This window comes from Mesoplodon densirostris, chromosome 16 (genome assembly GCF_025265405.1).
Source record: "Mesoplodon densirostris isolate mMesDen1 chromosome 16, mMesDen1 primary haplotype, whole genome shotgun sequence".
Lineage (NCBI taxonomy): Eukaryota > Metazoa > Chordata > Mammalia > Artiodactyla > Ziphiidae > Mesoplodon > Mesoplodon densirostris.
In genome coordinates, this window is record NC_082676.1 from 30,235,157 (window position 1) to 30,260,379 (window position 25,223).

The following is a 25,223-nucleotide window of genomic DNA, read 5'->3' on the forward strand; positions in this document are numbered from 1 at the left end:
GAAAAATGGTACCTCATTGTTGTTTTATTTTATACCCCTTTGATTTTTAATGAAGTAGAATATTTCAGATATGTTCAATGGCCATTTGGACTTCCCTTTGGCAATTAACTGTTTATTTACATCCTCTGTATGTTTATCAATTGGAGTTTTGGAGTTTGTCTTACTGATTTGTAAAAACTCTTTATATATTAAAGGAATAATAGCTAAAGTTTATTGAGGGTTTACCATGTGAACTGTGACAGGCATTTAAATGTATTATCTCAAGCACAGTTGACCCTTGAACAACGAAGTTTGAACTGCACAGGTCCACTTATATGTCTTTTAAAATAGTAAATACCACAGTAACATATGACAGGCAGTTGGCTGAATCTGTGGATGTGAAACCGCGGATGCCAAGCAACCGCAAATATGGAAGGACTGCGTATAAGGAGGCGTCGTGTACACAAAGGGCTGGCTATAAGTTAAATGCAGATTGTCGACTGTGTGGAGGGTCTGGAGGGTCTGGGTTCCTAATGCCAGTGCTGTTCAAGGGTCAACTGTAATCCTAGTAACAACCTATGCAGTTCATTCTCATGATCCCCTCTTTACAGATGAGTTGGCTAATTTAATTAACTTGTCCCAGGTCACAGAGCTAGTGAGCTGCATAGTCAGGATTCTAACTGGATTTGGGAAAAAAAGATAAAATTAGATCCATATCTCACATCATATCCATATCTCACATCATATACACAAAAAATCCCAAGTGAATTACGGATCTAAATTTAAAAAATTAAACCATACAAGTACTAAAAGGGTAAATTCCTCTTTAACCTTAGATTTATAAGCCTTTCTGTATATGACTCAAAGTCCAGAGGCAATAAAAGAAAATATTAATAAATTTACATAAAGATAAAAAGTTTGCATGGCAAAAAACCACCATAAACAAAGCAATTGATAAATAAGGAAGAAATATTTGGAATATATATCACAGACAAAAAGGTAATAGCCTAAATATATAAAGAACTCGTAAAAAACAAGGGACAGGGCTTCCCTGGTGGCGCAGTGGTTGAGAGTCCACCTGCCGATGCAGGGGACACAGGTTCGTGCCCTGGTCCGGGAAGATCCCACATGCCGTGGAGCGGCTGGGCCCGTGAGCCATGGCCGCTGAGCCTGTGCGTCCGGAGCCTGTGCTCCGCAACGGGAGAGGCCACAGCAGTGAGAGGCCCGTGTACTGCAAAAAAAAAAAAAAAAAAAACCACACACAAAAAAACCAAACGAAGAACAACAAAAAAAGGAACAAAAGACCTAAAACCTGTGCTCTATAGCTCAGTTAATAATGTTGTACCAATATTAAAATGGGGAAAAGACATGAAAATAAAATATAAAATGGCCTTCAAACATATGAAAAAGTGTTCAAGCTTAGTCATAATTAGAAAAACACAAAATAATACCAAGATACCATTTCTCATCGATGAGACTGTCAAAAATTAAAAAGTATGACAACACATTCTATTGGTGAGGCTGTAATAAAACAGGCACTCTCATATGTTGCTAGTGGGAATGCAAATCAGTACAACCTTTCTGAAGGGAAATTTGGCAATAGCTAACACAACTACATATGCACTTACCTTTTGACCCAGCAATCCCATTACTAGGTATACAAACCTCCAACAATATGAAAATACATAAGCACAGAGTTATTTACTATGGCACTGTTTGCAACGGCAAAATAACCTAAATACACATACATAAGACAGGGGTTAATCTGCATATAACTTATAGTTGGCCCTCTGAATTTGCGGCTCCTCTGCATCCATGAATTCAACCAATCTTGAACCGTGTAGTACTGTAGTATTTACTACTGAAAAATATGCAAGTGGACCCAGGTAGTTCAAGCCTGCATTGTTCAAGGGTCAACTGTACTATGAATTATAATAAGGAATGAACTGACCTAGAGAGAGTTCCAGGATACACTGTTAAGTGAAAAGAGCAAAGTGGAAATGACTACATATGGTATGCTACTCTTCAGTGAAAGAAAGGATATAAGAAAATACTTATGTATCTGATCATTTGCGCAAAAGAGACAGAAAAGATAAACCAGAAACTGAAGAGATTTGTTACCTACTGGAAATGGAATGGGTGGAAAAAGGGTGGGAAGAAAGTGGGAATCAGAACATGGTAGTAAGAACCCAGGATAGACATGTCACTGAGTATATCTTTTTGAATATTGTTTACTCTTAGAATCAGTAATAAGAAAAAAAGAATGAAAAAGAATAAAAAACTGAAATGGGCATCAGTGAGAGGTGGGACAACTTCAAGTGGCCTAATATAGAGGTAATTGGAGTCTCTGAAGGAAAAGAGGACAGAAAAAAAAATGGCCAAAAACTTTCCAAACTTGATGAAACTAAAAATCCAGATCCAAAAAGCTCAACAAAACCCAAGCATAGGAAATATGATCAAAATTACAGTGAGACATACTATAATCAAATTACTCAAAACCAGTAATGAAAGAGAAAATCATAAAAGCTACCAGAGGGAAAAATGACAAGTTATATACAGAAGAACAAAGATAAAGATCAAAGACTTCTCATCAGAAATAATGCAAGTGAGAAAGAGTGGAACAACATCTTTCAGGTACTGTAAGGAAAAAACTGTCAACCTAGAATTCTATACACGGCAAAAATACTTTCAAAAATGAAAGTGAGGGATTTCCTTGGTGGCATAGTGGTTAAGAATCTGCCTGCAAATGCAGGGGACACAGGTTCAATCCCTGGTCCGGCAAGATCCCACATGCCGCCGAGCAACTAAGTCCATGTGCCACAACTACTGAGCCTGTGCTCTAGAGCCCGTGAGCCACAACTACTGAGGCCCAAGCACCTAGAAACCGTGCTTCACAACGAGAAGCCACCACAATAAGCCTGCACACCGCAACGAAGAGTAGCCCCCACTCGCCACAACTAGAGAAAGCCCGTGTGCAGCAAATGAAGACTCAACGCAGCCAAAAATAAATAAGTAATTAATTTTTAAAAAATGAAAGTGAAATAAAAATTTTTTTCAGACATACAAAAGCTGCAACAATTAATCATCAGAAGATTCACACTACAAAAAATGTTAAATGATATCCTTTGGGGAGAAGGAAATCATACCAAATGGATACCTGTGTCTACACAAAGAAATCAACAGCACCAGAAATTTTAACTACATGGGCAGATATGTAAGATTTTTTAATTATTTAAATCTTTAAAAATATTTTTAAAGATTTTTTGAAAGACAAAAAAGACAACTGTTTAAACAAAAATAACCCCAATATATTGTGGGGTTTATAACATAATGTAAAAGTAAAATGCACAGCAACAAAGATCAACTCCAGTTCCAAAGGTCAGGAGTAGGGCCTGTCCTGGGTCACAGTGGAACACAGCAGAACTGAGGACTGGCAGTGCAAGCCCAAAGTAAGCTCAAGTGCAAGCTCAGGATCACTCTTTTGATCCTTCCTGTTGACTAGTTTTGGGAAATAGTTTGAGAACTAGATTTGTGCTTTGCTTTACTTTACTTTCTTTCCTTTCTTTCTTTCCTTCTTTCTTTCTTTCTTTCTTTCTCTCTCTCTTTCTCTCTCTCTCTCTCTCTCTCTCTTTCTTTCTTTCTTTCTTTCTTTATTTTATTTTTGGCTGTGTCTGGTCTTAGTTGTGGCATGTGGGATGTTCGTTGAGGCATGCAGGATCTTTTGTTGCAGCGCGCAGGCTCTTTGTTGTGGTGCGCGGGCTTCTCTCCAGTTGTGGCCTGCAGGTTTTCTCTTCTCTAGTTGTGGCGCGCAGGCCCCAGAGCACGTGGGCTCTGTAGTTTGCAGTACACGGGCTCTAGTTGCAGTGTGCGAGCTCAGTAGTTGTGCTAAGTGGGCTTAGTTGTCCCACGGCACGTGGGATCTTAGTTCCCTGACCAGGGATAGAAGCCACGTACCCTGCATTGGAAGGCGGATCCTTTACCACTGGACCACCAGGGAAGTCCCTGTGCCTTAGTTCTTGATTTACATACCTCAGTTTACTCATGGAGTGGGTCTTATCCTGAACCTAGTAACTTCACTACTGTTGTTTGCCTAGAAAGAAAGCTTGGCATTACCTAGAGGTTCAACTGACAAAGGTGTGCTATTCACATGTGGAGAATTATTCCTAGGCTTATTATCTGGTGCCCAACAGAATTCCTGGCTGACAGGGGCACCACCTCTGACAAATGAGTATCTTTCTTGTAGAGAAACTGGCACAGAAAAAGAAAACCTTCTTATATAGGGGTTGGCATGGGAGTTAAAAACTTCTTTACAGCATGCAACAAATCTTAAGGAAATGATAGCCAAATTCGGATTGGTAGTGCTGTATTCTGAGAAAATTTTTAATAAAAGTAAAAACAATAAATAAACTAGCCAATTTCTTCTTTCTCTTTAACCCTTCCTTTACATACCTCACCCGCCTGAGATTCAGACAATTCCAGCAAGAAGGGAATTTCTGTGTCAAAACTGGCAAAGAAGCTAGCCCACTGATGTTCAAAAGCCACCAAATCCTAGAAAGAAAATGAAAAGATAATGTGGTCATTCAAGGAGGTACTTTAGAAAACCAGAATCATGAAACCACATCTGATCTCAAAATACCAGACCGCTTAAATATGTTGTTTAAAAGGTAGTAGCAAACTACTGATACATGTTACCACATGGATGGACCGCAAAAACATTATGCCCAATGAAAGAGGCCATATATAAAAGACTACAGTATATGAAATACTCAGAAAAGACAAATCTACAGAGACAGAAAGTAGACTAGTGGTTTGCTTAGGGCTGAGAGTGGGAATGGAGGTTGACTGCAAGTGAGGACAAGGGAACTTTCTGGGTTGAGGAAATGTTCTAAAATTCAAATTGTGGTGATGGTTGCACATCTCTGTAAACTTACTAAAAATCACCAAACTGTACACTTAAAATGGGTAAATTTTATGGTATATAAATTATATTCCAATAAAGCTGTTTTTTTTAAAAAAAAGGGCAGTAATGTCCTTTAAAAGCTGTTTTTAAAAAGGACAGTTAGCAACCCTTGTTGAAGAGGGAGTTATTTATGAGGCACCTAAAGCTATTTATGAGACACTACACCTAGTACCATAAGCTCACAGCAGTGAAGCTTTGTTCAAGGACAAATCAGTTGACTTTAGTTAGAAGTTCAGTGGGGCCAGAGGTGGCCCAGAGCCCTTTCCTCCCTCATCCTCTCCTCCCAGCGGGAAAGCAAGTATGAGGAACTCTGCACCTTCCCAGCTGACTCCCCTCTACATACAACCTGCCTCCCTCCCCCATCCCAGCTGCTTTTCAGCCTCCTCTCTGAACTCATTCCTGTTCCCAACCACCACACATTGCTTTGTGTTCCTGGCTTTTCTTTAAGGCATCATCAGTTAACCCAAAATATCAGCTATGACTTGCTTGATTGAGATACTCAAGTGACATCTTTGTCCTTATTTGGAAGTTGCTGTTAATTTGTACTCAAATTGGATAGTTCTCCTTACTGTCCATCTCACACTGTGTAAGTGTACATGACAAGCACCCAGCCTAGTGCCTTGCTTACAGCAGGCATCCTGTTTGCTGCACTAAAACTGGCTGTCTGGATCTATGCTCTTCCCTACTCTTCTCTTTAAGGATACACAAGTACTCATACCTATGAACTCTGTGTTAGCCATGCAATGGTCCTAGGCATAAAGCATAATGGATCTCTGCTGGGAATACTTAGTGTAAACAACATTCTCAAGTGACTTCACTATTTGCTGCCCAGACAATCTATTTTTTGTTTATTATATATATATATATATATATATATACACACACACACACACACACACACACACACACACGTATTACATTACATACATGTCAATATATGTATAAAATTATTTTCAGTAATATGTAGGAGACAGTGCTGATACTGTTTTCTGAGTATGTTTTATATATAACATAGGATAAAAAATCAGGTATATATTTGTGTACATATGTATGTATATACATGTGCATGTATATATAAGTATGTATATGTGTATACACACATACACACGCACAAGGAGAGAAAAGGTGAGGGAGCAGGGAGAGAAGAGAATTTCCTAGTTTCGTCCACTGAAGAGATCTAGAAACAATGACCAAACCAGGAGCAAGGAGCATTTCTAGCACCCAGATTGTGGTGCTGAAATGTGATTTCCCACTCAAAGAAACCATAACTTACTAGAGAAATGACCAATTCCAGGTCTGAGACAGGAAATGTACAAGATAAGCCTGGAATATCTTGTCACAGTATATAGCAGAGAAGTTATTGAGGACTATTAAGATTGTGTTAAAAGGATTTGTGACCAACTTGAAGTGAGACCACAGCCCAAAGATGGAACAATTTAGAGCATCAGTAAAGATGATAACTGCAGTGGACAGAAACATATCAAATATGTTTAAATCTATGAGTTCAAAATTAGATATATTTTTTAAAACTATTTGTTTTTTACTGGTTACTTTTGGAAAACGGTTGGGAACCAACCTTATTTTGAAAACTTAAAAGTAAAAGCAAGAATTCAAGCATTTATATTGCTTTTCCTACATGAATGTCACCACTGCATAAACAATATTAGCAAGCTGAATATTTCTCTTTGGAGAATATAAATGAAGAAGGAATTACAGAATTGGAATACCACCATTTTGCAATAGTGAATTAAGACTCTAATTAATGAAGTAAAGATCTGAAGATTGCATATCAATGGCTGTTCACAAAATAAAGAGAATCAATTAGATATACGTACTTCTTGGTAAGGAACACAACACCCTCTATGAAGTAATCTTCCCTCTAAAAATCAACCCTGAAACTGATTAAACCTCTAGATTCAATTACTAATAATCAGGAAATACAAAAGACAGGGAAACTGTTAAACTACATCATGGGAATGCAATCAACAAAATCCCAGTAAGGGGCTTCCCTGGTGGCACAGGAGTTAAGAATCTGCCTGCCAAGGCAAAGGACACGGACTCGAGCCCTGGTCCTGGAAGATCCCACATGTCGTGGAGAAACTAAGCCCGTGGGCCACAACTACTGGGCCTGCGCTCTACAGCCCGCAAGCCACAGCTACTGAGCCCGTGGGCCACAATTACTGAGGCCTGCGCACCTAGAGCCAGTGCTCCACTACAAGAGAAGCCACCACAATGAGAAGCCCATGCACCACCACAAAGAGTAGCTCCCACTTGCTGCAACTAAAGAAAGCCCGAGTGCAGCAAAGACCCAAAGCAGCCAAAAAAAAAAAAAAAAAAAAAAATCCCAGTAAGGACAACCATATGACAATGATCTGGTTTCTTCAACAGACAGTTAGCGAGGGGTGGGTGGGAACAAAGAGAAGGAGGGGGAATCCATACATGAGAAGAAACCTAAAACACACACAAGCAGGCAAAGCTAAACTATGATTAGATTCAGAAAGACATGTGCTGGAAACTTTGCTTTGCCTCTTACTGGCTGTGTGACCTTGGGCAAGGGAACTAACCTCTCTGAGCCGCAAATGCCTTATGTGCATAATGGCGGGGGCTATTATTTACCTTACAGAGATATTATAGGATTTAAATAAAATAACCTGTAGAAAGTGCTTATTACCAGGCCTTACACACTAGATGTCTGCAGTACTTGTCAATTTCTCTGCTTCTACTGTTGGCTAGCTGGAGTTGGCTAAGAACATCTGAGCCTCCACCTTAATTTCCTGGAACTTGTCTGCTCTATCTCTCAGACACCCATAACGCATATCACTGGCCTCAGGTAAGTCACATCTGAGGCTATGCAACCCATTGTGGGTCTGTGCTTTCCTTGCTTGGCTCTGTCCAATCCCTTGGGCTATACCAGAATGCTTCACTTTGTGAGGCTTAGGAAAACAAAAAGAACCAATATAGCTATTAGTACAGAATAAACTTTATTCTGTTTTCAAGTTCTATTTAGAAACAAACTCAGAAGTATGTTTCTATTTTAATGGCCTACATGGTGACACTCACCTTGGTTTGGGTCTATGATAAGAAGTAGAGTTATACAGTTGGGCAGTCACCATTTTCTGGCTATCTTCTACAGAAAAACACTGCGTGCTTTGGGGGATACACAGAAAAGATAGGCACTTTGCTCCCAAAAGAGTTCCCTGAGGGAGGTAGATATGTCAGTACTAATTACAGAATAAGGTGGAATGAATCATTAAATACTGCCTTCAGCTCCATGCTATGCCGAAGAGTGACAAATCCTAACCACTAAACCATTGGGAATCCATGCTATGACTGAAATGGAAGATTTCGTGTGTGTGTGTGTGTGTGTGTGTGTGTGTGTGTGTTTGTATTCAAATCTTCCTAATATCCTTGTGTACCTCTCTATGCCCACTTTATAGATGAGGAGACTGAGGTACTAAATGGTAAAGTGACCTGAGGATGCGATACTAACAACTAGCAAAAGTGAAAATATATCTAGGTAAGGGATACCCAGAGTCTGTGTGGTTTCCACCAGACACACTATTCTCCAATTTTTCCCCAGCACAAACAGTGCATTTGTGGAAATGGATACTGTGCATGGAGGTAGAATTGGTTCGTTGGATCTGATGATGAAGAAGGGAAAGTCTATCTGCTCAGACTCCTGAAGGCCGAATCCAGAAGACAGGCCCAGATGGATATCAAGATCAGATAAGCAGCCGAAGTCTGCAAACCCCAAGAAACATGCCAGTGTGCCTTGGCCCTTGGCCACCAGGAAAGGACCCTGAACTTCAGACAGAACTCTTGCCCCTAGGCTGGCATCCGGCAGTGTCTGATCTCAGGTGACTCAAAGGGGGAAAAGAAGCTTAGTTTCAATATTTTAAAGTATTTTTAAGAATTACATGAGGTAGAACTTCCCTGCTGCTGCAGTGGTTAAGATTCCGCCCGCCAATGCAGGGCACACAGGTTCGAGCCCTGGTCTGGGAAGATCCCACATGCTGCGGAGCAGCTAAGCCCATGTGCCACAACTACTGAGCCTGCGCTCTAGAGCCCGTGCGCCACAGTTACTGAGCCCACGTGCCACAACTACTGAAGCCTGTGCACCTAGAGCCTGTGCTTCACAACAAGAGAAGCCACTGCAATGAGAAGCCCATGCACCACAATGAAGAGCCCCCGCTCGCTGCAACTAGAGAAAGCCCATGCATGGCAATGAAGACCCAACACAGGGAGGGAGGGAGGGAGGGAGGGAGGAAGAAAAAGATGTAAAAGAAAAGAATTACATGATGTAATAAATATAAGAAAACGAAAATAAGTAAAATAATAACAATCACCAGTGAGACTACCATCTGAAGTTTCTAAGACACAGAACACAAATTATTTTACAAAGATGATGGAAATATACTCTGCTTTTTACTTGTCTCACCAAACATATTTTGAACATCTTTCTAAATCAAATCTCAGAGCAGTATGCATTTTCTCTTTGCAGGATCTGACCAAGAAGCATGGAGCTGTAGGCTCCCTGTTCATCAAAGAGCTGCCAGCAGTGACTGACCAATAAAAATTAAGGCCTAGATGCTAATTCTGACTATAAGATTACCAGTCTTAGCAAAGAGAAAATACATGTGAACAGAAAAGTATTTGGATATTGAACAGAAAAAGAGCTTTTAAAGAGAACTTTGGAGGCTATGAAGCAGCTAAGCAAGAGAAGGAAAAAAAGTAGATTTTAAGAAGTAATATGGGTATAGATTGGTTCCCTTTTTAAAAATTTTTTATAGGCACAAGTAATGACTAGAATTGCATTTTAACTTCTTTTGGTTGTTGGATTTGAATTTTATTAACACTTGTAGACTCACCACAGAGATCCCTGCACAAATTTACAGTCATTTTCATACATATTTATTTTATCCTACTTAGGGTTTACTGAGCTTCTTGATCTGTGGATTGATGTATTTTATTTCATCAATGTGGAAAGTTCTCAGACATTATCAACTTAACTTTCCAGCCCCATTTTCTCTCTACTCTCCCTTCTGGGACTCCAATGATCTACTATGCTAGATCATTTGACACTGGCAGATACTGGATGCTCTGTTCTACCCCTTTTGCTCTTTTTCTCTCTGTCCTTCAGTTTGGAAACTTTCTATTGACTTATCTTCAAGTTCACTGAACTTTTCTTCATTCGTGTCTAATCTGATAAATTAGCCAACCTAATAAATCCTCCATTTCTATACCATATATTTTTCATTTCTAGCATTTCCATTTGGTTCTTTTTATAGTTTTCAGGTCTCTGCTAAAATTCCTCAACTCTTCACACATGTCCCATTTTCTTCCAGACGCTTTAGCACTTTTATCAGTTACTTAAACAGATCAAATTTTCTTGTTTCTTCCGGTCTTGTAATTTTTAAAAAATCATATGCCAGACATTTTGTATAAAAGACCAGTAAAAACAGAGGTAACAGTACCATTTACCTCTAGGAAAGGGCCACTAGATCCCTTTCTTTTGTTAGGCCACTAAAGCTGGGATCTAAGTCAATTTGATCTATAATTGATCAGGGTCTGTGTTTTGTAGCATTTGTAGTTTGGTTTACTTCATCACTAAATTCAAGTATTTCAAGGGTGGGGTGTGAACTTTGATAAAGATTTTGCTCAGAGCACTGGGACAAGATTCTGGAAATCTCTTTGCATTTTATAGCTGAGCCACCAGCTTGCAGAATCATGGACAATCTCTCCCTGCTTTACAAGCTGGCTACCACTTTTCTGGGTGGCTAAGTTCTCTTTGCCCTCTAGTCCCCTTGGCTCTGTCTGTGTAGAGAGATCCTTGTCTTGCTGCCTTGCACCCAGCCTTAAGAGGGCAGCTGCTTATACTCTGTAAAGACCTGGAATGCCTCCAAATGACTGCTCTCAGCTCTCCTGCGCTAATCCAGGTTATAGTTGAGTGTCAAGTACCTCAGGGGGGATGGTTCTCAGTGCTCCTACCTGGTGCCTAGTCTTTGGTGGACTACCCTGAGCACTTGTGAAGACCTATGGTTTAGAGTTGAGGGGTAGGTGCTCACTCACTCACATACAGCCATTAAAAGCTCTTTAAAAGGTCAACTGATTTTTACTTATCCCTGTCTGTGATAGATTTCTCTTCCTCCTGCTGCTCCATTGGAAATGAGAACAGTGTCCTATGAAGGGCCCTACTTTTTTAGAAATAGAGTTCTTTGAGGTTTCCTTGCATCTTCAGCTCTCTAATGATTTCACACTATTATTCTGTTGCATATTCAGATTGTTTTGGTTATTAGGGTGAGAATAATGGTATCTTTTGACTTTCTATATCCCTAACTGGGAGTGGAAAACCATGGTCATTTTTATTTCTTATTTTGTGAACAGCAAATTCCGGTTGTCTCCCAGTTCCCCACTGTTGTATTTTTCTTATCAATTTTAAGAGCTCTCCATAGTGTAGTGGGTATAAATGTGCTCAATCATATTTTGGAATAAGAAATATCACCTTACTTTATTCTTTCTAAATAAAGTTAAATCTGGCCCTGAGTCCTCCTCACTCTTGCTGTTAGATGGGAAGTCCACTATCAGACATTAAAAGGGCTTCCTTTCTACTCCTTCATGGTATCACCTAAGAATACCAAGCTCACTGGAAGTCAGAAAACCAGGAAATGGCCTGGTCTACAGCCCATGATGATTACCGCTATTGCTTCTTCAGTTGCATGATGTCACTGCTGTTCTCGGTGTAATTAAAGATGCTACCCTGAGTGGTCCCATTCCACTGACTCCAGAGATGCTTGTGATGTTCTCAAAACTACAATGCTATATCTAGCTTCCATGTGTGACCTGAAGCGTCCTCACATTCAGGGCACTGCATGCAAGTGGGGCATGGGTCCCAGATACTATGCAGAAACTCCTAAACTACTTATCTCTCTTATTTGTCTGTGGTTACATTTTGTTTGTTTGTTTTGTTTTTTTTGTTTTTTGTGGTACGCGGGCCTCTCACTGTTGTGGCCTCTCCCGCTGCGGAGCACAGGCTCCGGACGCACAGGCTCAGCAGCCATGGCTCACGGGCCTAGCCGCTCTGTGGCATGTGGGATCTTCCCAGACCGGGGCACGAACCCGTGTCCCCTGCATCGGCAGGCGGATTCTCAACCACTGCGCCACCAGGGAAGCCCTGTGGTTAAATTTTATTTAACATTCTTACACTCTTTTTTCCTTTTTTTGTGGCCATGCCACGCAGCTTGTGGGATCTTAGTTCCCCGACCAGGGATTGAACCCGGGCCCTCAGCAGTGGAAGCACGGAGTCCTAGCCACTAGACCGCCAGGGAATTACCATCATTCTTACACTCTTAATGCTGTAATTTTTGCATTTTCACTTTTTCCCATAATTAGGCAAGCCATGGATTGATGATGATGATTAGGCCTTTTAAAGAACAAAAAGTTCAGGTTTTAATTTTCTTTTATATTCTTATTTTATTAGAAATGTTTAACAGAATGGATGTTCAATTTCATCAAATGCCTTTTCAGCATCTATGGAGTTATCATAAATGGTTCCAAGGAGAAAAATCAGTAGTGATACATGAATAGATTTCCTGATATTAAACTAAATATTAAGCCCTTAATAAACTCTGCTTCATCACAGAATGAATTTCTTTTAATATGATACTGTTTGCTACCATTTTACTTAAAGTATAGGCATTAATATTTGTGAGACTAATGTGCAGTCTTCATTTTTTGAATTATTTTTGTTGGGTCTTGATTTCACAGCTCATTTCATTAAAAGGCTACATACAAGCTTTTTTTTTTTTTTTTTTTTGCGGTATGCGGGCCTTTCACTGCCACGGCCTCTCCCATTGCGGAGCACAGGCTCCAGACGCACAGGCTCAGCGGCCATGGCTCACGGGCCCAGCCGCTCCGCGGCATGTGGGATCTTCCCAGACCGGGGCACGAACCCGTGTCCCCTGCATCGGCAGGCAGACTCTCAACCACTGCACCACCAGGGAAGCCCCAAGCTGTTCTTTTTCCATGCATATCCATCCATGACCCCTGAGAGACACTACTGAGCTGTTTAAACAAAGTACCTATACCTTAGTTTTGTTTGTTGCTCCTCATTGCAAATTGCTCTGCCCACTGTGAATTTTTTCTTCAAAGTTCAGATGAAAAATTAATGCCTGACCCTTTAATCTAGGAGTTAGTGAGTTATGGCCTGCCGGCAGGCCATATATTTTTATAAATAAAGTTTCCTTGGAACCCAGACACACTCATTCGTTAAAGCATTGTCTATAATGACATTGCTGAGTAGTTCGAACAGAGACACAGGGCCCACAAGGCCTAAAATGTTACTGTCTACCCCTTTACAGAAAAACGTTGCCAACCCCTGTCTAATCCTTGATTCCTTTAAGGCATACACCAACTTTTTAATCTTTTCATGCCGGAGAAAGAGTGCAAAAAGACACCCTCTTTATTGTTTTTCTAAAGTCCAGCCCAATGGAAAGAATGTCTTTAGGTGAAAACCTAAATCTTGGACCAGACAGGCAGCCTTGGTCTCATCTCAGGTGAGGTTTCCTCAGAGTGGAAGAGGTAGTGTCTCTTTTCCAGGTCCCCTTCCACCCCCCAAGAAGTTCAAGATAATAACTGGGGAAGAAACTGTTCAATTCTTTGACTAAAGCAAACTAAAATATATCCTGCATTTCTACAAGTTAAATACCATTAGTGGATAATTGAGCTGGTTGTAGTATTTATAAGTTAAATACAGTATGGCTCCTTACTTCTGAAAGCAAACTCTCCAGAGACATAGGATCCATCTTGCTGTAGACATTCCACAGATTCAAACTCACATCCTGCAACTGCAACACAAGGGGAAAAACATTGAAATAACTGAGTCAGTATCATTAGGATGATCAGAATTATTTCCTGACATTTAGAAAGGACTATCTTGGTGAAAACTCCGTGATTAGAATAATAAATAAAAATTTTATATTATATTAGAACCTATACATATTAATAAAGGTGTCCCATTCAAGGAAACTATGTGTTCAGAGACTTTGGTATATCTTTTGAATATCTTCAATGACGGGCATATATATATTTATATACATATACACACAAAAATGTTGTCTTTGTTTAGAATAAAATTTTAATTAAAATAATACATTCCTATAGTTTTAAAAAATCAAATACTAGTCCTAAAGGTTTGTAATAAAAAAATTTTAATCCCTACTCCAACCTTTCACAAACCTCCACTAGTCTTAATCCTCAGAGGCAACCACTTTGAAGTCTTTTAACATTTTCTTTTTGGTAATTACCTCCATATTTTGATATAAGCTTCTATCACTATTTCTTGATTTATCAATTTAGAAATTAAATACTGACTTATGGCCAAGATGTAGCTCTGCTACGCCTATCCCCATTCTCATACGTTTTCTCACATATACACCTTAACATTATCTAATATCATAATATGACTTTTTTGGTTATACCAGTAGTTATTGTTTATAATATTAAGGATATATATAATATATATATATATATATATAATATACATATAAAATTTACTGCAGGCCAAGTGCATACCATACTCATATTTGCTTTCTTAAATTTTGTTTTTCCAAGAGCTACCAACAGCTTCATTCTTTTCACTTGTATAATTTAAAAACTCAATCCTAAAACTTTTTCTACCTTTCCCACTTCACTTGCTAGTACACTTACACTAGGGTTTCTCAATAGCAACACTACTGTCATTTTGGGCCAGTTATTCCTTTGTTGTGAGGGGCTGCCCTGTGCATTGCCTTGTGCAAAATCCCTGGCCTCTACTCACTAGATGCCTACAACCCACCCCCCAGCCCCGGTCCAGGCAAATCAAAAGCATGTCCAAATATTGCCAAGTGACTTGGGGGGATGGGGAGGAAGGGACAGGAAAATCACCCCAATTGAGAACCACTGGCTTTAAGATATCAGATAATCTATCATTTCTTTTTCTTCTTGCTTCATTCTGGTATGCCTGTTATGTAAGCTTGCTGTGCAACTGCAACTTTCACTATGAGACTTCTCTTTGCTATCATCCTGGTGCTCTCACGTGATGGATCTGATTCCATGGCTTAATTTGTCTCCTGTTCCTTGGTTGTTTGCTGGAGAACACCCTCCAACAGCTTTCTAAGAAAAGATTAATGGGAGGAAATTTTTTTTAGTTTTAAAATGTCTTTATTCTCTCCTTACGACTAATTTGGCAATCAGTGATGCTCTTTCCATTTTTCTGTATTCTTTAGTCTCTCTGTGCTTCATCTTGGATAGTTTCTACTGCTATGGCTTCAAATTCAATCTTTTCTTTGGCAGAGTCTAATTTAATGTTACTGCCATCCAGTATATTTTTTCACCTTAGATATTGCAATTTTCACTTCTAGAAGTTCAATCTGAGTCTTTTTTATATTTTGTTTCTGTTCAACACGCTCAGTCTTTCCTCTAGCTTCTTGAACATATGGAACAGTGAGAATAACTTTTAATGTCCTTGTCTGCTAATTCTAACATTTCTGTCAATGTTAGGTCAATTTTGATGGACTGATTACCTTATTATCAGTCATGTATTCCCACTTCTTTGTAAACTGATAATCTTTGGATGCCAGACAGTGTGAATTTTACCTTGTTGGGTGCTAGATATTTTTGTATTCCTATAAATATTCTTGTGATTTGTTCTGGAATGCAGTTACTTGGAAACAGTTTGATCCTTTCAGTCCTTGCTTTTATAAATTGTTAGGAGGGTCCAGGGCGGTGCTCAGACAAGGGCTGATTATTCCCCACAGGAGACAAAACCCTCCTGAGGACTCTATCCAATGCCCCCTGTGAATTATGCATTTTTCGAGTCAAACTGGTGGGAACAGGTACTATTCCCAGCTCTGAGCATGCATCAGGCACTGTTCTGGAATACTTTCAGATATTTTTTCCTTCCTCCACCTTCAGTAGTTACATCATACATGAACACATAGATCAATAGTCCGTTGAATACTTGGGATGTGGGGGTGGGGAGAAAGAGGAATCTTGGCAGATCTTGGGAGTTCCGTTTTGGAGCAAATATTTCCTCTTTAGTACTCTAGCCGTCTTGGTCTCACCAGACTCTCAGCTGCATCTACTCAGCTCAGGAAGTGCACTGGGATCTACCTGGGTATCCCCTTCCTGTGCCATGGCCTGGAAATTTTCTCAAAGTACAGTTGACCCTTGAATAAGGGGGTTTGAGGAACTGACCCTCTGTGCAGTCAAAAATCCATGTGTAACTTATAGTCAGCCCTCTGTAAATGCAATTCTGCGTCCATGGATTCCACCAACTGTGGATCGTGTAGTATTATAGTATTTACTACTGAAAAAAATCTGCATATAAGTGGACCTATGCAGTTCAAACTCCTGCTGTTTAAGGGTCAACTGTAGTAAGCTAGGACATTTGTGGGGCTCACCTTGTTTATTTCTCTCCCTCAAGGGAATCACTATTCCTCATTGCCTGATGTCTAGTGTCTTGAAAGTCATTGCCTCACATGTTTTGTTTAATGTTTGTTTTGGTTGGGGAAGGAGAGAAATCAAGTTTCTGTTGTCTTATTGCGTAAGACTTATTTTTTCTGCTTTTTATGATATTCTTTAATCCTCAGTGTTCAAAAAAGGCAGAGACAGATTTAAGGTTTTTCTACTTTCATTGATGCTTGCTAAAAGCTTTTATTTCTCTTTATCACTGGAAATGTTTACTTTTTTTTTTTTTAATTTCCTCCCTTCTGATATCTCTGCTCTATTTTTCTAGAACTCCTACTTAATGGCTACCAAACCTTATGGATAAGTTCTCTATGACTTTTAAGTTTTTTCTCATATTTTCTACCTCTTTTATTTCTAAACTTTTATATTTTGAGATTTTCCTAACTGTACCTCCCAACTTCTCTGTTAATTTTATCAATTATCATTTTCCAGAGCTCATATTTTCTTATATTCATTTACCACAAAATAACACTTATTCTAATAAGTCACCAAATCTTACATTTCTCTGGGCATCCTAAGGAGAGTTTTGTATCTTAACTTTTCCTCTATATCATAAATCATCTTTGGTCTTAATCAATCAGAGTTTTAAAACAATCTCGATCTTTTTCTTTCAAGTTACAGGTATTTAATCAAATGTGTGGTGAGCTTCACTGCCTGTTTATATTTTCAAATGAAAAGGCTGATTGGAAGCTTTCTGCTCTCAGCAGAGCTTGTCAACTACCAGGAAGTTTTATAGGGAGAGTAGACAGGCAGGAGGCAGTTATTATAGGATCTCTACTCCCTCATATTCTAAGTGTAAAAGTGTAGGTAGAGAGCTTTACTCTCAGCCGTCAAAAGCTACACTACCCAATGAGTTCTCTTTGTTTTATTTTTCAGTTTCTATAGAGAAGCCCCACCCATCCACTCACCTTGTTCCTTGTTTTTCCTAGTGTGGAGGTGGCAGTTGGTAAATGTCTGGTTGTTTATCACTTGGGAGGTGGGGAGGACGACACAGACTCCTACATAACCTTCAATTAATTCATTTTTGATATCACCAATTTCCATCCTCTATCCTCCATTTTATTACCTTCCTCACTGATTTAACCTATTTGGCTCCTACCTCTGTACTGTGGAACAGGTTTACAGGTGTGTCAACTGATTAGATTTTTGAGGTACTGAATTGATTTCTATTTTTAAAATTTATTTATTTATATTGAAGTACAGTTGATGTGCAAAATCATGTAAGTTACAAGTGTACAATATAGTGATTCACAATTTTTAAAGTTTATACTGCATTTATAGCTATTATAAAATGTTGGCTATATTCCCTGTGCTGTACAATATATCCTTGTAGCTTATTTTATACCTAATAGTTTGTACCTCTTATTACCCTACCCCTAATATTGCTCCTCCCCACTTCCCTCTCCCCACTGGTAACTAGTTAGTTCTTTATATCCGTGAGTCTATTTCTTTTTCATTTTATTCACTAGTTTGTTGTATTTTTTAGATTCCACATAAAATGATATATTTGTCTTTCTCTGACTTATTTCACTTAGCATACCACCCAAATCCATCCATGTTGTTGCAAATGGCAAGTTTTCATTCTTTTTTTATGGCTGAGCAGTATCCCATTGTATATATATACATCATATCTTCTTTATCCATTCATCTACTGATGAACACTTAGGTTGCTTCCATGTATTGGCAACTGTAAATAATGTTGCTGTGAACACTGGGGTGCATGTATCTTGTTGAATTAGAGTTTGGGGGTTTTTTTTCAAATGTATACGCAGGAATGGAATTGCTGGGATATAAGATAGTTATATTTTTCGTTTTTTGAGGAACCTCCATACTGTTTTCCACAGTGGCTCAACCAAGTTACATTTCCACCAACAGTGTATGATGGGTTCCCTTTTCTCCACATCCTTACCAACATTTATTTGGGTTCTTTTTGATGACAGTCATTCTGACAAATGTGAGGTGATATCTCATTGTGGTTTTGAGTTGCATTTCCCTGATGATAGCAATGTTGAGCATCTTTTCACATGCCTGTTGGCCATCTGTATGTCTTCTTTGGAGAAATGTCTGTTTAGGACTTCTGCCCATTTTTTGATTGGGTTGTTTTTTTTTTGGATGTGGAGTTGTATGAGCTTTTTATATATTCTGGATATTAATTCTTATCAGTTGTATCATTTGCAAATATCTTCTCCCATTCAGCAGGCTGTCTTCATTTTGTTGATGGTTTCCTTTGCTGTGTGAAAGCTTTTAAGTTTAATCAGGTCTGACTTATTTTTAATTTGTTTTTTATTTGCATTAGGAGGCAGATCCAAAAAACTATTGCTACAATTTATGTCAGAGTGTTCTGCCTAGGTTTTCCTCTAGGGGTTTTATGGTTTCCAGCCTTACACTTAGATCTTTAATCCACTTTGAGTTTATTTTTGTATATGGTGTTAGACTATGTTCTAATCTCATTCTTTTTTTTTTTTTTTTGCAGTACGCGGGCCTCTCACTGTTGTGGCCTCTCCCATTGCGGAGCACAGGCTCCGGACGCGCAGGCTCAGCGGCCATGGCTCACGGGCCCAGTCGCTCCGCGGCATGTGGGATCTTCCCAGACCGGGGCACGAACCCGTGTCCCCTGCATCGGCAGGCGGACTCTCAACCACTGCGCCACCAGGGAAGCCCTAATCTCATTCTTTTACATGTAGCTGTCTAGTTTTCCCAGCACCACTTATTGGAGACTGTCTTCTCCCCATTGTATATTCTTGCCTCTTTTGTTGTAGATTAATTGACCGTAAGTGCATGGGTTTATTGCTGGGCTCTCTATTCTGTTCCATTGATCTATGTGTCTGTGTGCCAGTACCATACTGCTGTTATTACTGCAGCTTTGTAGTATAGTCTGAAGTCAGGGACTGCGATTCCTCCAGCTCTGTTCTTCTTTCTCAAGACTGTTTTGGCTCTTTGGGGTCTTTTGTGTTTCCATACAAATTTTAAAATTATTTGCTCTAGTTCCATGAAAAATGCCATTGGCATTTTGATAGGGATTGAACCAAATCTGTAGACTGCCTCGGGTAGTATGGTCATTTTAACAATATTACTTCTTCCAATCCAAGACCACGGTATATACCTTTCCATTTGTGTCATCTTTAATTTCTTTCATCAGTGTCGTACAGTTTTCTGAGAATAGGTCTTTTACCTCTTTAGGCAGATTTATTCCTAGGTATTTTATTCTTTTTGATGCAATGGTAGATGGGATTGTTTCCTTAATTTCTCTTTGTGATAGTTCATTGTTAGTGTATAGAAATGCAACAGATTTCTGTATATTAATTTTGTAACCTGCAACTTCACCAAATTCATTGATGAGCTCTAGCAGTGTTCTGGTAGTGTCTTTAGGATTTTCTATGTATAGTATTATGTCATCCGCAAACAGTGAAAGCTTTACTTCTTCCTTTCCAATTTGGATTCCTTTTTTGTCATAAATGGCTTTTATTATGTTGAGGTATGCTCCCTCTATGCCCACTTTTTGGAGGGTTTTTAATCATAAATGGGTATTGAATTTTGCCTTTTCTGCATCTGTTAAGATGATCATATGGTTTTTAGTCTTCAACTTGTTAATGTGATGTATCACACTGATTGATGTGCAGATACTGAAAATTTCCATCGATAGATCCCACTTGATCATGATGTATGATCCTTTTAATGTGCTGTTGGATTCAGTTGATGATTTTGTTGACGATTTTTGCATCTATGCTCATCAGTGATACTGGCCTGTTATTTTCTTTTTTTATGATATCTTAGTCTGGTTTTGGTATCAGGTGATGTTGGCCTCAAAGAATGATTTTGGAAGTGTTCCTTCTCTGCAATTTTCTGGAATAGTTTCAGAAGGACAGGTGTTAATTCTTTTCTAAATGTTTGGTAGAACTCACCTGTAAAGACATCTGGTCCTGGACTATTGTTTTCTGGGAGTGTTTTTGTTTTTTGTTTTTTATTCAATTTTAGTACTGGTAATTGGTCTGTTCATATTTTTTATTTCTTCCTGGTTCAGTCTTGGGAGATTGTACCTTTTTAAGAATTGGTCCATTTCTTCTAGTTTGTCCATTTTATTGATGTATAGTTGCTCGTAGTGGTCTCTTATGATCCTTTGTATTCCTGTGGTGTCGGCTGTAACTTCTCCTTTTTCATTTCTGGTATTATTGATTTGGGCCCTCTCCCTTTTTTCTTGATGAGTCTGGCTAAAGACTCATCAATTTTATCTTTTCAGAGAACCAGCTTTTAGTTTCATCTATCTTTTCTAGTTTTTTAAAAATCTCTATTTCATTTATTTCTGCCATCTTTATGACTTTTTTCCTTCCACTAACTTTGGGTTTTGTTTGTTCTTCTTTCTCTAGCTCCTTTAGGTGTAAGGTTAGGTTGTTTATTTGAGATTTTTCTTGTTTCCTGAGGTAAGCTTGTATCGCTACAAACTTCCCCCTTAGAACTGCTTTTGCTGTGTCCCACAGGTTTTGGATCATCATGTTTTCATTTTCATTTGTCTCTAGGTAATTTTTAATTTCCTTTTTGATTTCTTCAGTGACCCATTCGTTGTTTAGTAGCATATTGTTAACCCTCCATGTGTTTTGTGGGTTTTGCAGTTTTTTTCCTTGTAGTTGGTTTCTAGTCAGTGTTGTGGTTGGAAAAAATGCTTGATATGATTTCAATTTTCTTAAATTTACCAAGGCTTTTTTTGTGGCCTAGTATGTGACCTGTCCTGGAGAATGTTCCATGGGCACTTGAAAAGAAAGTGTATTCTGCTGCTTTTGGATGGAATGCTCTATATCAATTAAGTCTATTTGGTCTAATGTGTCATTTAAGGCCAGTGCTTCCTTATTGATTTTCTGTCTGGATGATCTGTCCATTGATGTAAGCAGGGTGTTAAAGTCCTCTACTATTATTGTGTTACTATTGATTTCTCCCTTTATGTCCATTAATATTTGCTTTATGTATTTAGGTGCTCCTATGTTGCGTGTGTATATATTTATAATTGTTTTATCTTCTCCTCAGATTGATTCCTTGATTATGATGTAGTGTCCTTCTTCGTCTCTTATAACAGCCTTTATTTTAGGGTCTATATAAGTCTGATATAAGTATTGCTACCTGCTACCCTGGCTTTCTGTTAATTTCCATTTGCATGGAATACCTTTATCCATCCCCTCACTTTCAGTCTGTGTGTCTTTAGACCTGAAGTGAAGCCTCTTGTAGTCAGCATATACAAAGCTCTTGTTTTTGTATCCATTCAGCTACTCTGTGTCTTCTGATTGGAAGAGTCAGCCCATTTACATTTAAGGTAATTATTGATATGTATGTTCTTATTGCCATTTTGTTGTTTTGGGGTTGCTTTTGTAGGTCTTTTTCCCCCTTTTTCTTCTTTTGTTCTCTTGTGACTTGGTGACTATCTTTAGTGTTATGTTTGGATTTTTCTTATAGTCTGTATATCTATTACAGACTTTCGGTTTGTGGTTACCATGAGGTTTTTATATAGCAATCTATATACATACTTGATTGCTTAAAGTTGTTGATCTCTTAATTTCAAATGCATTTGAACAATCCCACAGTTTGTACTCTCCTCCCCTCACTATGACTGTTTTTGATATCTGTTGGGAAAATTAATAAAGTAGTCTTGCTCAGGCTTCAGACGCAGAAGCAGGCCTCTGACTGACCCGTGACCCAGCCTGGACTGCACACTTGCTTGCACACCTAACAATGCTGCTAGCAAGGCAAGCAGCACTCACAATAAGAAAGGGAGTGGGTCTTGGAACTTCTTGAGCCCCGGGGACCTGGCCAGTCCCCTGGGGTCTGGAAAATCTTGTGACCCACATGGTGAAACAAACAGCATTGCTAAAGTAAATCCAGAGCTGCATTTTGGCACGCAAACTGATATCAGTTTGTGGCCTGGAATTACAAATGGAAGCCCCTGGAACTCTGATCTGAAGTCTCACCCATGGGGTGGACACACCGCCTGGGACTCTTCCCAACTGGAGCTCCAGACTGGTGTTACTCAGGACTTCCCAGATGCTGTTTGGATCTGGAAGTACGTGTCGGCCCAATTCCGTGACATATATATACTGTGTTATGTTTCTCTAATATTCTTATTCCTTTCCTCCTAATGATTGTATATTAAAATTAAGCTAAATCATCTTTCATTAAAGGATTAAAGCTGTTTATTTGTGTGAAACAAGTGGTTATTTTGCCAGGAAATCCAACAAACCTTAAAACAGAAAGCAGGCTTTCGGCAAAACAACACCACATTTTACATCTAATTCTTCTGTGTATCCCTTAAGTGCTTATTGTGTATATCTGTAGATATTGTGGATTTTACTACTTTTGTCTTTTCACCTTTCTACTAGGTTTGTGCATGAATGATTTCCTATCTTTACTGTATGTTTTCCTTTACTGATGAGCTTTTTCATTTCATAATTTTCATGTTTCTAGTTGTGGCCTTTTCTTTTTCACCTAGAGAAGTTCCTTTAACATTGGTTGTAAAGCTGGTTTGGTGGTGAACTCTTTTAGCTTTTGCTTGTCTATAAAGCTTTTGCTCGTCTATAAAGCTTTTGCTCTCACCAACAAATATGCATGAGAGCCTTACCGAGTAATGCATTTGTGCTTGTAGGTTTTTCCCTTTTGTCACTTTAAATTTATCATGGCACCCCCTTCTGGCCTGCAGAGTTTCTGCTGAAAAATCAGCTCACCGCCTTATGGGAGTTCCCTTGTATGCTATTTGTTCCTTTTGTCTTGCCACTTTTAATATTCTCTCTTTAATTTTTGCCATTTTAATTATCATGTGTCTTGGTGTGTTCCTCTTTGGATTAATCCTGTATGGGACTCTGCATTTCCTGGATGTGGATAACGGTAACCTATTCCAGGTTAGGGAAGTTTTCAGCTATTATGTCTTCAAGTATGTTCTTAGCACCTTTCTCTCTTCTCCTTCTAAGACCCCTATAATGCAAATATTAGTGTGCTTGATGTTGTCCCAGAGGTCTCTTAAACTGTCCTCATTTCATTCTTTTTTCTGTTCAGCATCAGTGATTTCCACTACTTTGTCTTCCAGCTCACTGATTCATTCTTCTGTATCATTTAATATACTGATGATTCCTTCTAAAGTATTTTTCATTTCCGTTATTGTATTCTTCATCTCTGGCTGTTCTTTATATTTTCTAACTCTTTGTTAAAAACTTCTAATTTCTCGCTCTGTGCATCCATTCTGCACCCACATTCTTTTTTTTTTTTAATTTGTTTTTTTGGCTGTGTTGGGTCTTCGTTGCCGCACGTGGGCTTTCTTTAGTTGTGGCGAGTGGGGGCTACTCTTCGTTGCGGTGTGCAGGCTTCTCATTGCGGTGGCTTCTCTTGTTGAGGAGCACGGCCTCTAGGTGCGCGGGCTTCAGCAGTTGTGGCACGCGGGCTTCAGTAGTTGTGGCTCGCGGGCTCTAGAGCACAGGCTCAGTAGTTGTGGCCCACAGGCTTGGATGCTCCGCGGCATGTGGGATCTTCCTGGACCAGGGATCGAACCCGTGTCCCCTGCGCTGGCAGGAGGATTCTTCACCACTGAGCCACCAGGGAAGCCCCACCCACATTCTTTGATCATCTTTATGATCACTACCCTGCACTCTAGCTTGGGAAGACTGCCTTTTTCACTTCACTTAATTCATCTTCTGGGGTTTTATCTAATTCCTTTGACTGGAACATGTTCCTCTGTCACCTCATTTTGCCTAAGTTGCTGTTTGTATTTTTATTTATCTGGTAGGTTAATTATGTTTCCCGACTTTGGAGAAGTGGTCTTCTGTAGGAGACATCCTATGCATCCTGGCAGTGCACCTCCCTCGTCACCCATGCTATATGCTCTAGGGGTTCTCCCATGAGGGCTGTGTGGGTCCTTCTTTTGTAGCGGGCTATTTGGGTGATGTGGTAGGCTTTGTTGGCGCCTGGTCCAGTTGGTTGCCAGGCCCTGCCTTGTGCAGAGGCTGCTGGCTGCTGGTTGGTGGGGCTGGAAAACCTCAGGGAGTCCCAGGACTAGTGCTGGCTCACTGGTAGGTAGAGTCAGGGTCCAGAAGACTCCAGGGTTGTTGCCTGTCCACAGGTGGGTGAAGCCAGGTCCTGGAGTTAGTACCAGACTACTGGCAGGCAGACCTGGGTCCTGGAGTCTGGTTTCTAGGCCTAGGGATCCCAGAGCTGGTGTCAGATCACTGGTGTGTGTGTGTGTGTTGGGGGGGGGTGTCCTGACACAGTTGGGTTTGCGGTCCAGGGTGTCCTGAAGCTTGTATTTGGCTGATAGTGGGCAGGAGGCCAGGGCCAAAGTGGTCTCAGGGCAGGGTCTGGCCTGCTTTGGGCAGGCTGGATTCACAGGCTGTGGGAGTCTGGTTTTCTTGCAGCTGGTGTCTGCCCCCTGGTTGGTGAGACTGGTTCAAAGGCCGAAGCAGGCTTCCTGGAGGGCAGGGCTGGGGCCCAGAGGATTCTGGGACTGGTGCCTTCCCACAGGTAGGTGGAGCTGGGTCCTGAGCCTCTGGTGGGCAGGGCCATGTCTAGAGGCAGCTGTGGGTTCAGGAAGTCTTCAGGCAGCCTACCTGCTGATGGGTGGGGCTGTTCCCCTGCCTAGTTAGTTTGGCCTGAGGCATCCCAGCACTGGCCCCTACAGGCTACTGAAGCCAGGTCTTGGTGCTAATGAGCTAAAGGGAGGATTCCACAATGGTGACCACTAGCATCAGTGTCCACGTGATACAAGGGAGCTCCCAAGGAATGGCTGCCATCAGCGTCTATGTCCCCAGGGTGAGCT

The 25,223-nt window shown here is 39.9% G+C and overlaps 1 protein-coding gene across 3 annotated transcripts in view; it reads right to left on the reverse strand.

Annotated features, from left to right (window-relative positions):
• Positions 1-25,223, reverse strand: part of DNAAF9 (dynein axonemal assembly factor 9) — a 150,377-nt gene that overhangs the window by 86,923 nt on the left and 38,231 nt on the right. For all 3 annotated transcript variants that reach the window (XM_060077930.1, XM_060077929.1, XM_060077928.1), the window contains exons 7-8: positions 13,705-13,782; positions 4,429-4,527 (exon numbers count right to left, since the gene is read on the reverse strand). In XM_060077930.1, coding sequence (XP_059933913.1) covers positions 4,429-4,527; positions 13,705-13,782 — 177 coding nt within the window. The remainder of the gene's footprint in view (positions 1-4,428; positions 4,528-13,704; positions 13,783-25,223) is intronic.